Here is a 16122-nt window from a genome sequence, read left to right on the forward strand (position 1 = left end):
CCACCGATTTTATCCAGTTGTCTGGGATAGTCTCCTTTCTTCAGGAGGCAATTAGATCGGGCAAACGCTGAGTGAAAGCACTCCCGTACTTGAACAACGCGGATGGAAGTACATCCGGGTCAGGAGCCCGGTAGCGGTGGAGAGAACATATGTAATCGAACTCCTAAGGCCGTAGGAACCTTCCATAAAAGACGTTGAAATTTTCCGTACGCCACCAAAACTTAACGAGATCTACGACCTTGTCACATCTTGAAATACATAGCGGGAAAAAATAGTGAGTGACGTGTGGAACAACACTTTGCGGAGATTCCAGGTTTTAACGGGAAACGGTCTGGAGTAAGCGGCAACACAGTCGAATGCCTACGTAGTACAAAACCAAGAATAATGAACCAAAGATACATGAACCAACTTACGGTCTTTACTATCAGAAAAGTGATTCGCCTGATTCCTGCAAAGCGAAGTTGTTCATGATGTTTCGAACAAAAGGACTCCAATTGGGCTACATCGTCAGCTTCCGTTGGTCCACTGGAAATGTGTGCCGCTCCAGTATCCGTATTTCGGAAAAATTCCCCACTGTGAAACAACGGACTTTCTGAGGGTGAGCAGTTGTCGCTCCATACTGCAGAATGTCGTATGGCAATATTAAGAATGTGAATAGGTTCCTCCTCTGGGTTAGTCTGACAAAAAAATCCAAAGAGTACAAGTTAAAGAAATATGCCCTTGTAAATAGCTACCTACAGCAGTCAACACATAAGTGCATATCACAACATAAATCCGCTACCACATTCGTGATAGAAGAATGATCATCAGGCAAACAATATCCACAAGATGGTCAGTTTCAACAGAGTATGAACATTTTTAAAAAAAAGTGGACACTGCGGAGCACCGCAAACAACAGAACCCTGCCGAAAACAGAAAGCGCGCGACGAAGTACGGGCAAAAAATTTTCCGCGTATATCAGAAGGCAAAACCATAAAAGATAAGCGGTCGATAGGGCAACCAGATGAAAGTATGCTGAATAAAAACGCAGGCAGAGCAAAAAACGCAAGAAAAGATATTGTGCAAATAACCAAGGATATTTAACAAGCAAATGCCAGGTGTTTCATCAGCAACTAAACAGAAAACGTTACCTTCCGAATCCTAGATGTCGTCTGAGGTGAAAATGTAAGCACAAGGAACGAAGGAGCAGAAAGAATCAGTCGATTTCCAGCTGATTAAGGTAGGTTTTCGCGGTTAACATGCAAGCGTGTGGGTAGTCGAATCACAGTGAAGACGATGACGACATCATCATCTTTTTAGAAAGGCGATCTTACTAATGTGAGAAGTGATAGTATTTGATCAACGGAGGCAAAAACCTGATGCAATAAAAGCAAGCCGAAGCAAAAGAAAACAAGTGCTGCATTGATTTGGAGGTTTATTCATTGACTTGTTTGTCTGATTAATCAGTCTTGCGCCGACAAGGATTTACGTTTGCAACACTCTTGATGGAACAGTCCTCTACGTGTCCCTGCGCAATTCATTCTGATGAGCCCATGCCTAGGAGAGAAAACACTGGGTTCGAGCTTCGCTCCCATGAGATTGTGGGATTTGAACTCTGGACATAGGACATGCGAGGAGAGCGTGTAACCAGTACGGTACTAAAGCAAGCCCGACCAAGTGAACATGTTCACGCTCGAAAGATCCGATGCCAGGAAAGGGACAGACTGTTCAAAAAATAATGACTGTGTGAATTCTATACATTCAAAACGAAGTCTCTTTGACTTTAAGAGACACCATTAGCCGTGCACAAGGGCACAACCATTGCAGCACTGACAATAACGTGAAATTGTGGCTACGGGCACGTCTTTTGCTCCGGAGATGCTTACACCAGGAGCAGGCACCAGAAGATAAGTACTAGTCAAGCACTGTAGAATAAACACACATAGGTGTTGGAACGTGCAACCCGAGTAAAAGAATATGTGCTAACTGATTCACTCGAAAGTAATTATCTCAACAGATTAATCGGTAGCTTCCCCATTGAAATACGTAACCATCGGACACTGTTAGACTAGGCGAAGTTAATCCATGTCAAAGCAGATGGGAAAAGGATTCTAACAACCAATATATTAAAACGGCCTGTGCACACCTAGAAAACAGCCGCAAACACCTTCAAAGAAGTACAAATGTGATGACTGTGGCTTACATGGGGGCTTATCATTTCCAAATGCCTGACACATCACATTGGACTGTGCCCTCGCCCATCTCAGCCACCAGAATGCATTATCAGTCAACTTAAGCACATAGTAAGACATGCGTCAATTCAGCTGAGAATCAACAGTCGACCCTGCCAAATAGGACACCTCTACAGTCAACGCCCGAGTGTTGATTCAAAGGAGAAGACCATACACCCAATACGTTGAGTTATCCGACCACATCCTTCAGAGTGCGAACATATAGGCCCATTCGGATGTGACAATTCAGGTTTATCCATCGTGAAGAAGGGATGACAAGTTTAATTTTCATATCAGGTATCATGCTGGGTACAGTCAAGGATACGCCCTAAAAGAGCGACACTGCAATGTCGTGCTTCGCGTCGTCAGGTGAACCAAACGGAGTCCCCGAAACACGGCCGAAAGAGGACGGTTTATACGGATAATATGGAAGAAAAACGGTAAAATTACGCAGCCTTCCGGCAACAAAAGCCTGCAATATTTGGGCGGAAACAACAATATTGACCTACCGTTTGATAAGGTGGATCTTGGAAGACAACCATAGGTGGGCATCGATAGGTGGACTCCTGAGATGGGCCATTATCAGAGTTGGGGAAATGAACGCGACCGAAGTTGAACAATGACGGTTCTGAGAATGAGCCCTGCATTGTCTTTGCCTCCGAACAAGCGTCCATGAACAAGTTAATGATATCGGCGAACGATCTAACAGAAGGAAGGAGATTTGTGGAGATGCTCAATTTGAAGCGTGCAGTGGAACAAGTAAACCAGGACACATGAACGCAATCACTGGACAGACGAAATTCCAAAAAAACGGGACAAGACAGATTGCATTAACAATTCGGCCTTCTAGCGGAAGCCGTTCATGTGTGGTGTATTCAGAGCAGAACTCCTACACGGCCAAGAAGATACTCACTCAACTGCTAATACGAGCACTGTAGTAACTATAATAGTAAATGGCAATAAGCGAGCAACCAAACTCACCGAAACTGACATTACAATTTGCGTGAAATCTCTCTCAATCGCCGCCAATTTTCAAAACAGAGGTTGGTGAACCATCACATTCCATTACCCAGACGTCGGACAGTAAAGCAGACGTCATAGTAGTAGACTCAAGGTTAATCACGTGCCGTAAGAATCAGATGCTAGGTAAGCTGACACAGCCCTGTGATGTCATGAAGTGTTTTTGAATAGGATACCAAAAAGCCACAAAATCCGCTGTCGAACGTTCCTTTAAGGAAGTGATGTGCTGTACCAAACCACTAATTGACGTCTTTTAAGGAGCTGAAGCTTGAGGAATCGTGGCGTCACTACCGTTACACAGCACAGTTTTAATGTATTTAGTCAACTGGTAGTAAACCAAACGCGAATGCGCGTAGCTTAAGCGCGACGTAGATGTGACATGAAGTTCTATCCCAGCAGACTCGTAAGATCTGGAACAGGTAAATAGCAGTGAAGAGTTTTCACTACACAATCCATGTGAGCTCGAGATATCCCAGTAAACGGGGCGCGAATTTGCCAACAGCAAAATAAGTCGTTCAAATTTAACCTCACCATCTGTCACGTATCTAAGCCTTCATGGTTCCTTACAGCGGCATGCTACGTAAGTACCACGTAGTACAGCTGAACACTTGGTTACTTGTTTATTTTGTAAAGCAGGGTGAAACGTAGCTGCTACATTGAACAGAGGCATCTATGTGACAAGTCCCACAGGTACTTGTGTCCAGAATCACCTTCTGATACAGCCTTGAGCGAGATCTACGATTCTATTATAATGAAAAAAACAGTATCAAACCAAAACCAGCATGCCGAACTGAACGTTACACAAAATGCTCAATCTTCACAAAATTTCAAGATAACCAAACATTCTGACAGCCGGAAGACAGGTTATGTTTGATACGCCGTGGTGGGAACTGTTGAACAAAAACTTGCGTGACAACTCGGTCCTAATAGAAACATACCGAGAAGACTGCTGGAGTTAAATTAGCTGGGAATGGCAGCGGCGCGTGACAGGTGTTCGTGTACCTAAATCGTGAACGTCAATTGTTATAATAACAAAGCACACAAAAAATCGACGGTCGACAATTGCGTCCTTACGAAGTCACTTCGCATCAGGTCGCTATGCACCTAAATGAGACCAGATAAGTCAAGGCGTGATGAAAAAAAACTGGGGAGCATATATGGCATTAATCACTGTATTTTCATTTCAGAGTGTCAGTCTCGAATACAAAATAGCACTCACTCTTCAAGGTCTGACAATGAGTTGAATGCGGCCATTCCACCCATTCGTTCACCCATCATTGAGGCGGTGTCTACATCAGCCAGACTCCGGGAGACTGCTGCCTGCGGCAGCCGTAAAGAAGAATCAGACGAAACATTGCCCCAAACATAACAACTTGGGTGAATTTGATCCGCCAAACTGACGGCAGGAACACTAAAATTGCTGGCCAGATCCCCCGCAGCATACAAATCAGCGGGGAATAAGACGCCATCGGTAGAAACAGCCTTTATGGAAGACGAAAGGCACTCGGTGGTTTGACTGTCTCGGGTGCTGTGGGGTATTTAGAAATAGGAAAAAAAAATCATAAACGGGATGAATGGTGTTAGCTGAGCAAATCTCGAAATGATGCGAGCTTCCTATTAGACTTAACTAAAGTGACGGTCACCATCTGCATGAGGAACGAGTGGACTAAAGTAACGGTAAAATGGAGAGGATAAAGAACAATCAAGTACCCAAACTCACTTTGCTAAACACTGGGCCGTGGGCAGAGTAAATCGGAAGGGGACAAACGATGCACCGTTGGGCAACTGAACGTGCTGAACACTAGTCAACTCGTAGGTTGTATAGGCGCGGCGAACATAGACCTTTGAATGTGAAAAGAAAAGCATTATGAGTTACATTGAAAACCCACCAATTAAGCTTCAATTCGTGATTTTCGCAAAGGATAAACGTATATCTGTCAGAGGTGCAGTCGAGGTTTACAGTACATCTACCGGCTGTTGTAGACAATTGACCCTAATGATGCGGTGTAGAGGACGAAAGAATCTAGACTTCCAATGACATGATTGTGTTCCACCACACGATGCAATGAGGGTCATCCTGTCTACTTATTTCTGCTTTAGGGGCCGATCCGTTAGTAGGACTATTTATAATGATGAGATTAGGTCACAGTATCAAACAGACAAGCCGATGGCCCAATCGTAAAATCCGTTAGAGGCAATTGGGAGTGAACAAACTGATGTGTTACCCAAACTCGTGCGTCTTCTTAAGTGTATTATTGGTCAATCAGTTTGGAAAGTAGGGGGAGGATTGCGAACTCCCGGTAATGCATTTACCTTGAGACGTCTAGAGGCGCAGTATAGCTATTTCTGCCTTGTGGGAATCAACATTAATGAGCACCTGGAGGATGCATCAGGTGACCTAAACTTCTACCTAGAAAGCTACAGCTTTGAATTTTGCAAGATAACTGTGAGATTAGCTGATAGTGATTTTCACTAAGGTTGAAGCAGCTTTACACCCCCCGCTTAGTGACAGCGTAGGTTGACTCTATAAGTCTAGATTCGGGGTTTGTATCGTTTTTCGGACCTGGAGCGTTAGTAAGAGTACGGAAAAGTTATGTGATTGACAGATATGCCCAAGAAACGGTCATCTCCGCTATCCACTTAGAAATGCGCAATGATTTTCACATAAAAAATAGGTTGCATATTCCAGAGAGATGGGAATCAAATCCTGACCGCGCATTCTGCTTGACTATTCCGTAACGCCAATAAATCTTGTACTTCTGGATCGCTAACCTTAGATCCTACCATGTTTCAATCGACCATGCAGCTGCGAGCTACTGTGTGGTGACATCATCCGCTGACGAATGCGTGCAACCTGTCAACGTTGTATGCTCAAAAGCGTGAGATGGTCGTTCATGTCCGGACATTGTACGGAGGGCTTAAATGCATTTTGCACGATGAGATCTGCTTCAACCACGACACGAGGTCACAGTAACGTGACACGTGACACGGGTCCCCCAGATTCGATCAGAAAACTCGCAGTAACGCCATTGCCGACCACAATCGAACACTGATGGAACGTGAACCTGGGTGGCAAAACGGGAAACCTCACAGAATACCGAGTTAGAATAATTGACTGGGACATAAATAAAAAATGGATGAGCTCAAGAGGCCCCAAATTAAGTGTAAAATCCTGCAGTAGCCTCTCATCGAGGTCGAGTGAGCTGCCCGACCAGATGGCACTTCAAATTAACGCTGACATGTGCACAGCATTGTGACGAACACTGTGTGCGTTAGTAGATTAATGAATATTGGTGGAACACAAGTGAAAAGGTAACCGTTAGATTGGGCCTGTGCTTTGAGTTGTCCATCAAGTGAAATTCTATGAAAAGACGCGTAACGGATCCTGAATAGGTGGAACAGCAGTTGAAGAAGGAACACGCAATAAACGTGTAAAAATTTGTAAAATCTGGCGTACGTCAGTCCAAAAACTCAGTACAGTGCGCCAACGTAGACGAGTTTTTAGGCCAGCATGAGTGAACCCCTTGTGTTCAAAAGATTGAACAGGTAGGTCGTTTGGTCCTGAAGTAACGACAGCATACGGTACACAGTTGACGTAATCTCTGACACTAACAATTCATAACAGAGGCCCCGGGAACGAGTTGCTTCCGTACGGCTGTTGCATTTTAGAGTACCATGCGATGAGGGACATTTTAACTTATTCGAATGGATGTTTGCGCTCTGTTACACGACATAACATAACAGAGGAGAAGCCGGCTCTGCTAGCTCTGTTTGGCCAGGTAGTTAAGCTTACATGCGCGTTCTTTTGCTTACCATAGTCACAGAAACTTCGAAGCATGTTGAAATTGTCTGGTCCCTGAAGTGCAGCTTTGCCCGTAAAGGTGACACATGCATCAGATGACCAAGGTCATAAGGGCAGAGTGTGGACGAAAAAACTTACCTCCAAAGCCGCCCCAGCGACTGCGGGGTTTGGGTGATAGAAGAAGTCTGACAATATGTCAAACACGACCGTTTCCGATTCAATTAACCTACGCAGGTTCTCTGGATGAAACTGGTGGCCATACACATCAACAGCGGAGAGGAAGATCGATTCTGCCTAAAAGAGGAACATCAAATTCGCTTATTGTGCAATTGCAATGTCAACTCTTTTTTTAACTACAAAGGTTGTACGCATTGAAGTGACCACTATTTTTAGTTTGGAAGGCGTCCACATTGTGTTACTGTACGGCAACCGCCCACACATTATAACCGTTTTTGTTTGGGGTCAGCTTGCATATTTCTGGGGGTAAAAACCAGAGAAAATAAATCCTTGCCTAATCCATCACACAAAATGCAAGAAATACTTCGCTAAATGTCACAGGAAAATCGCGAACAGGTGGTGGACTACAGACCATGTCCCAGCTTGGACTGGTTCTGTCAGCAGCTTCAAGTCCTTCAGAAGCATAATGTGAAGTCGTGAAACAACGAGTCACTGTTTTACAGCGGCGAGATGGACCAAGTGGTTAGAGCGCGAATTTACTGACCGGAAAGTCCGTCGTTCGAACCCGACCTCTGTCTCTCGACTTCCCCTGTCTAGGCTTGGGCGACCTGACAGTGTCCCAGGCATCGTACTTCATTTGTGTGGCATGGCAGCTAGGCACCGAAAGGGTGCTACAGCTGAACGACTGGTAGCAGGTATACTTAGTACCGAGACCGGAGAGAGGTTAGCATATAGTTGATGAACTTCCGCAAGTCCAAATCGATCATGAAAAACGTCACCAAAATGTTACGGTCAAGGAAACCACTGCATGAGCGGCATGATTACCGAAATTTGGCGAGCGCCACCTGCGAACAAACATAAGGTTGATTTAACGACGGGAAATAGGCCATACTGTATGTGGGCGTGATTCGTGTTCACAATTGTTTGTACACGACTTCAGTGTCATTGACAGCAATGTACCAGTAACAAATACCGACGTTCAACTATCACTGCTTGTGTACTTCATGGTGGTGTATGGGATGAGATACTACCAAGGATGACAGGAAGACGATGGGGGTCATCAACAAAAGTATTTTCCTGCAAAGCAGTGGGTAGTTGGTCTAAAATCAATCCAGTAGTTTAGCTTTCAGGGAACAGCTTGCCACACTTGTTCCAACCTTCAACATGGAGGACCACGGACCGCTTTTATTGACCTAGTAGAAGAGACCCAGTGGATGCCATATGAGTATCCCCCCGTGTAGCCCAACCAGTTGCTGAAGTGAGCAAACGATCGTCCCTTCGCTACAGTTTAGCAAGATTAATCATGAGTGGGTGGGATTTGGCATTGTATAAACAACGCATAAGTATAAGCTGTCTGACAAAAGCGTATTTAAACGGTCCTGATAAATCAACTGAAACTAGATTAAATCAGACCAACATTCTACTAGGACCATAACCCCTGTTTTATGTATCAGTTTTGGAAACAAAGATAAACGAAATATCCATAAATGATAGGAGCATTGTCCACAATGCTACCAATCCGGTGGTACATAAATGGAATATGGATACTCAGATACAAAGGTTTCCCGGCGTGACAAAAGGAGATGTGTCCACTTAGTAAGACTGTGGCCTTAGACATAAAGTGGAACATCTGAAATAGTTTTAGCCACATTCCAGAGGAGAACGTGTGCAATACAGTCAGTCGCTTGTGACTAACCAATTCCAAAGGAAAAAATTATCTAACAAAAAATCGAAAAAGATACAGCAAAACCCACCTGGTTTCGTCTGAGCTCGTAAGACGGTGTTTGAAGCGAAATCAGCAGCTGACGAGCGGAAAGCGCGACCTTGGCGTTCCCCACAGCACCGAGTTCCGTGAGTGCTTTGAGGCTGCCCTTCAGATCATAAGCAGTGCTCAGTTCGCGCTTATCACGTAAAAGATCGATCAACCGGACTAATAGGACGTTTTTAGCGGACAACTGCCGATGTGAAAAGAGCACGGCCATTACATCAGAAAACGTACGGGGTTGTATCAAAGCCCTCAATGCGGGTGCGACGGAGTTAGGCGAAACTCGATAAGGCGTATGGCTTTCGTCAGGCTCTTCACAATCCAGACCATCTCCCGAACCACTAGCAATAGCAGACTCATTTGCCCAAACTGTGCTGCTGGCACACTGGGACAACAAAAGCCGGATGCACTTGTCATATTGACCTGTGGTGAGGGAAATCATGGTAGCCACAAGTGAATCGATTGGGAAACTTGAAAATTAATGAGACTAATTAGACATTATTTGGGGGTTGAGTTAATTGGGATGCTCCACAGAGCAACCCAAAAGGGGTCGGTGACGAAGAAAGAGCAGGGATTGTGTCTGTCATTTGGCACTGGTAGAAGGAAAGCCAGCGCATGTGAACGATAATCATTATGAACAGCCAGCAACCGCTGGTGCACACATGGAGGAAACTACCAGCGCAACAAAGAGAATTGGGTGGCCCGAAGCTCGGTGGAATGGCTAGTTAGGCACAAATAAGAGAAAAACGGAAGGTGACATGAGGAATAAAAGGAAGGCACTACCAGTGTGACGGTGATACTACTGATGGAAAGGTATGCGAGTAGTACTGTTTTCTCGTAAATCCGCTTTGCGTCTCTTGAAAAGTGAGATCTGTTACGGAATTTGTGGAGTCGCCCTGTAACATTTGCTTGTTATTGAGTAAGAGTCAATGCATAGCCAGGAAAGCTCAGGAAGACTCGTTCAAGGAGAAGATGGATATTCAGTTTTATAAGCAAGATGCATATGAGGGTTTTACTCCCCTGTCTAATAGTCTGTAACTTTTCAGTTGGCATTTTCTAATAAATAACTCCGCAGCGAAGACCTTCTTCCTTTCACCAGGAGCGAGTAATAAATATGATCGCAAAAAAAGTAATAAAACTAAACTCAAGCATATTTAATAAACTTATAAAACTGTGTACACGAGCCAAAAGGTGGAAGATCAGGCCTGATCGTTTGTAACTACCGGCTGAACGGAGAAGACTCGTAAATAGTACAAAAGAGAGTAACTTGATATGCAACTAACCATATTGAAAGTGTTTTTCTACAACGACGTAACCCAGTAGCAGCTGCGCAAGGATGTAAATGGCGTGACCGCGGAGACCGTTCTGATACCGGTCCGCAAGATCAGTCAGTCGTTGAACAGTCTGTTCAAATTTCAGCAGTTCGGGGTGTTGTGTTGCTTTACCGTGTGTATCCGATGTTTTTGGGCCAAGTGCCCGACGTAAGCGATTCATTTGGCTTTCCACAATATGCCTGATCTGGTTGGACGGAAAATTGGCCATAACGGAAGTAACCTGACCGGCATAAAGCTTCACTTGTGCCCGCAATTCGCGCTCCATTTGCGGGGGCAACCTACCAGCGAGATGGGCTACTGTATCCTAGAAACGAGAGCAAAAACAAGTGCATTTGCGGCAAGAACACTCAACAGGAACCAATACAAGGACAAGGGTGCCATGAGAGGATGTTTTGAAATACGTAAGGACTCTTGAAGAAGACAAAATATTAAAAGCGGGGATGACAATGCAGATAACAGATAGCCACGGTTTTGCACAAGGCGAATATATAGCAGGAGTCGAGTTTTAACTTTGTCAACAGGAACGAAAAGCACGATTTCCGACATTTTCAAGACGGCCGATAAAACTTGAGGACGCGCTGTTTGAATCTCCTGTTGTTATCCCCCTTCCCCAACCTCCGGAATCTCGAACAGGAGCAAACGAAACTCTTGGTCATACTCAACTATCATCGCCTACTACCTTGTATGCACTCGCACTCAACATTCACCAAATGATTCCTTCCAAAGACGACAGCGATATAATCCATACTGATGAAAATATGGACTTCTGTGCACTGTTCAATCTTTCCGCTGACTTGAAAAATACTATTCAATATGTTGTTGTCTGCAAATACCAGCCGCGAGTTTTTTTAGGCCAGTGTACATACTAAATATCCTATGTCGACCTACTAGTAGACCATTTGTCACAACTACTTTTGCTGACCCCATTTTCCTACCAGTGAATCTCGTTTCTCCCTGATGTTTCACTCATTCCACGTAAGGTCCGGCGCGCCTAGTTCGTCCATCCAAAGTTGTCGTCTATTAAACCACTGATATTAGTACTAGCAAGACGCCGGGGGGGGCAAATTAAATTTAACCAGAACTTCATTGTCTTTAATTCTCATTAAAAAGGATAGATGACAGTTTAATTTGAGCTTGAAAAATTCGGCCACAGATTCCAGATAGGGCTTCGGTAAAGGTTGAGACATTTTTTGCGTCACTATCACCCAGAGATACGTTAATTTGGTATAATGAAATAAAAAGTGTGAAAAGACACTGAAAAGAGAAAGAGCAGTACATTCACACGCATACAATATTAGGCTATCTACTCACCTGCAGTTCTAATAACGGCAACCGAGGGTCATGCAACAAGCTCATCAACTGATCCAAACTCTGATTGAGCCACGAAGTCAGAAACGGTTCAGGAAGTGCGTATCCCAGCAGTACCTGTTCCAACGAGGCGAATATATTGGAAAAGCGGATATGCAATTTCCCAGAGGGTAAACCCGATAGCATAGCGGGTGACTGACTCGAGGACCGGCTTTCGGATGAACGGTTCGATGGTAAAGCTGAGTCTGTTGAACCGCGCTTTGCTTTTGCAGCGACTGTGGAGTCCACACAGTTAAATGAGTTAAAATTTATCCCCAAGTCACCTTGGATCGTCATTCTTCGGGCAAGGGAATTGCTGGAACCGGACCCACACGGAAGAATGAGAGGTCCACTGAAAGTTTACCAAATGAGCGAAAAACGTTTATGGCTACCCTGGTCATACGAGTTGCAGTCATAGGAAATAGGAAAACGACAAGCGTGGCCGAAAAGACCTACTGAACCATGCAGCGTCGTAGACCGCTACCTTGCGATGTGTGAAGTGAGCTATAATCCTGAACCTAGTTACCAGTGCACAATAGCAGCTAACAGCAAACTAGTGTGATATACGGTCCAATCAGGTAACTAGCACCCAAGGTTAAATAAGGTCCTGAATCTATTCCCCAAGAGTGTAATACACTTAGTTTCAGAGCATCTAAGTTCGGGACATGTGAAGGTGAGGAGGGCCGTTTGGTTAACTAGAATTCATCAGAAGTACGGAGAAAGATCATATATCATAGAAACGATGGTGCGATTCCATTGGGATAACGACCAAATTGAATGAGAACGACATGGATTCGGTTAAGAGAAGCCAACGCTAAAGTACCCCTAATCACAAGCAAACGAGTGGGAGTGAGCTGTTTGACGGCATGAAACTCAAGAGCATACCGATGGAATTCCAGAAAATCCGGCCAAATCCAGGTTAAATGAGAATACGCACTGATGTAATTACTTAAAACAATGGATGGAATAGACTATCGTAATGAACCAATCCGAGAAATAAAAATGAGCGCATGAAATAAACGTCAGACTGCTGGTTTATCTGGCTGATAACTCAGTTAAGAAACCTGGATTCGGTGAACATAAAATTAGGATTTCCGTACGTGTAGAGCTGCACACATTTCATCTGGGTTGGGTCGTCCAACTGCAACGAAGCCAATTCAGTACCAGGTTCAAGTGTCGATCCAGGGAGCCGTTTCAGTGTGATCCGTCCAGCTGCAGGGACGCGTAACTCCAAAACCAATTTCATCACTTCGACCAAAGCATAGATCTCGTTCGCAGAGACGTGTGCCCCATCTAAAACAGTGAACTGGAGCAGTTTCCCGGTCGAATGCGAACTGTTGGAAAGGGAGATGAGCAGTATCGCTAAAAAATAAACCCAGATGATCAATTCGAAAAACATATATCCTTCAAAGACCCGAAGAAATGCCCCCATGGTCACCAAGAGCCCGACTATAAGGTGTTGTTTGGAAATATCTCATGCAGACACTTAGATAACAAAACAGCCGAAAACCGAAACAAAACGGGTTCATTCAATCCCAAAGCGGCAGTACTACTCTGCTTGAACTGCACTCTGACCCCTAATAGTAGTGAAAGCCACAATAGTTCAGGCGTGGTTACGAAATCTCAACGCCTATTTGATTCTGAATGTGTACCCGAAGAAAAGGAAACACAACCGCGAAATCCATAATGTTACTCGGGAAAATACGTCAATTAAACACTCCAAAACAAAACATATATAACCTACCGAAGCACAGATGGATCGCTTTCCTTGAAAAATGTGACGCTACGGTTGTTGATCACCGTTCTATATCCTTCTGCATCTTCATGACAATAGGTCATGTAACTGGCTAGCTCGTGACACACAAGTAAGCCATCTGACGACATCCGATGTACTTCAACGGATAGGAGGCTACCGTTTGAGATCAGGTGAAGGGTGGATGGTCCGGTTCGTATCACCTGAAAGGTTGTGTTAAACAATGTGTACAACACGACTTAAGGAATGTGGTATCGGTGCGAACTAGCTGTGTCTAGTATTAGTATAATACACGTCAAGGAGCGTCACTGAGCCGAAAATTTCCGCTGGAAACAGTGTATAACAGCTTGGTGGCAAGACAACCGGAATAACATACAGCCACAAAACTAGACCAAAGGAAGTAAATAGTAATTTCGCGTCATGCTGTAGTCATGATACCTCAATACCTTGACAGAAAGAGCAGTGTGGTTGGCCACCTGCTCCAGGACGTTTGATATTTAATCGAGTTCAGACAGGAAGTAGTGCGTTCAGTGGCTGTTATTCACTCTAAGGTGATGGCAATGAGACCAGAAGAGAAATATTTAAGTTATTTCATTTCGGATACAAGTAGAGACTCACCTTGACCTCATACTTTGTGCTGTCTGATAGGAGGCTAACATCAACGCTGTTTGTCAGCGTGTTCGAAGGCAAAAACTGTCCGCTGTATTGGACGAAACATGTATAGGAAAGTTACAATTCAGCGAAGTGACGTATTTCGCTCTGGTCACACTGTTAAACGGTATTTTGTCTCTAACGCAAGCAAGCTAGACAGGAGTTGGAAAACGAATAGGTTAAGGTGAAAAACCGTTATTGTAGAGCATTGCCATATATGTAAAGCCGCAGTGATTTTACTGCAGAGGCTGACCGTCAAACTAGCCAAACCATTTGCCGGCTGGATGTTGTCAAAAAAAATTTAAAAAGCTTATTTGAAGGATTTTCTGAGTTTTATAGAGCCGGGAGCACAGCTCGAATTAGCTTCACTGGACCTTTATTGGACGTAGCCCGTGCCGGTCAAATCGCAACAGCTTATTTGTTTTCTGAGTTTTATAGAGCCGGGAGCACAGCTCGAATTAGCTTCACTGGACATTTATCGGACGTAGCCCGTGCCGGTCAAATCGCAACTACTGCTTCAGTATTATCGTTACAAGTAAAACAATTGATACTATGGAGAATGTGGACACCGGAATCCCGATACTGATAACTTGAAATCGGACTTAAGGAGGGACTTCACCATCACGTGAAACTTCTGGCCTAACGTAACTCCGGTTAGAGAAGCGAGTTTATTGCCAGAAAATTGCTGGAAGGATTGGCCATGTTCCCTAAAAAGGTAAAATTAGCATATATCGACAAAGTGTGGCATCATGTGAATCAAAACTGGCCCCGAAGTCAGTAGGATGCATAGTCCCTTAGGATAACCAGTTAGCTTGGTAGTGACTACAGCGACCTAAAGTTGATGAAGGATTTCCAAATTGCCACTCAAAACAACGTGTACTTGAATTCACCCTCACTGACCGGAGCACAAAAACGCAGAGACGGACAAGATCGGTAAAATCGTACCGGAATTTATGGATTCCAGTTGCATAGTTTTGAGTTGCAAAAGTATTGAGAACAACGGTGATAATGACGTAATCCTAGTGAAGCAGGATAATACAATGAAGAGTACCTCACAGTACATAGACTCACCGCTCTAAATGCAGTTCATAGTTACGCATCATTTGTCTGAAGTGTCGGTCTGCTATGTGCAGGGCCGTACAGACTACACCAAGAAGTACGTCCGGCTTTTCTACCTAGCACAAATAAATAAGGTAGGATAAACCGACGATAACTCATCATTATCACTGACAGCAAAAACCAAAGAACACTAATGGGTCATTGCCGTACTACCGTAAGGCCTGATTAAGAAATGAAAAAAATGGGAGAGTGAGGGTCAGCCTAGCGCAAACACCCAGGTGCCTACAGATCCGAAACTCAGTCAGGCAATATGGAAACAAACTGAACGCCAGTGGCATAGTTTAGCCCCTCTATCGTCCAATGTCTCTGGCCAGCCATAAGGAGGGTCACGTGGATCCGATCCTGGAAGATGAGTAGCATCCAAACATTTCCTAACATCCCTCATCCTCTTACATCAAACCGTACTGTCCAGCTCTCGGCGTAGGTCACTATGACTGAGTTATGAAACACAACGGTCTTCTCAAAAGACGTTGGCTTGGGACGCTTAGCATATGGCTCAGTTACCACAGCTTCCAATGCTGGATGCGTTCCTTGAGTGAAGATGATTGGTGGCGAAACACTTCGTATGACAAACTCAGAAAAACCAAGAGCTCGGTTATCGATTCACTCTCCCATCCAGTTGTGTTCATATCCTGCATAGAGTTGTTTAGATGAGTTCGAGAAGTAGTAGGAGCAGCTACAGTTGGCCCGCAATACGAATCAGTCTACATATTTTCCAGTGATCTTGTCAAACTTGGGCAGGTTGATCATAACCCAGCTCTAGTGTTCTCTTTGTGTCAGCATGACAATACATGAAGGACGCAACTGAAAAGTTCGGCCTTGCCCGAATCTGAAATGCCGGTTGTAAAACAACCCTCCTGTGAACATAAAAATGTACGGAAGCAACATTCGTTGATGACTGAGCACCATGAAAGTACTTCCAACAGGATAATCAACAAAACTCA

At 44.4% G+C, this 16122-nt stretch overlaps 1 protein-coding gene across 1 annotated transcript in view; it reads right to left on the bottom strand.

The window, feature by feature from the left end:
- The window catches only part of T265_09541 (hypothetical protein), a gene marked incomplete at both ends in the record, with an annotated part of 51669 nt that overhangs the window by 21051 nt on the left and 14496 nt on the right, over positions 1–16122 (bottom strand). The window contains 12 exons of the mRNA XM_009175641.1: positions 414–677; positions 2720–2912; positions 4450–4758; positions 4951–5072; positions 7171–7326; positions 8964–9397; positions 10258–10612; positions 11620–12007; positions 12756–12989; positions 13400–13611; positions 14027–14108; positions 15131–15234. Of these exons, the coding sequence (XP_009173905.1) occupies positions 414–677; positions 2720–2912; positions 4450–4758; positions 4951–5072; positions 7171–7326; positions 8964–9397; positions 10258–10612; positions 11620–12007; positions 12756–12989; positions 13400–13611; positions 14027–14108; positions 15131–15234 (2853 nt within the window). The remainder of the gene's footprint in view (positions 1–413; positions 678–2719; positions 2913–4449; positions 4759–4950; positions 5073–7170; positions 7327–8963; positions 9398–10257; positions 10613–11619; positions 12008–12755; positions 12990–13399; positions 13612–14026; positions 14109–15130; positions 15235–16122) is intronic.

The sequence above is a fragment of the Opisthorchis viverrini genome (genome assembly GCF_000715545.1).
Source record: "Opisthorchis viverrini unplaced genomic scaffold opera_v5_283, whole genome shotgun sequence".
NCBI classification, from domain to species: Eukaryota; Metazoa; Platyhelminthes; class Trematoda; order Opisthorchiida; family Opisthorchiidae; genus Opisthorchis; species Opisthorchis viverrini.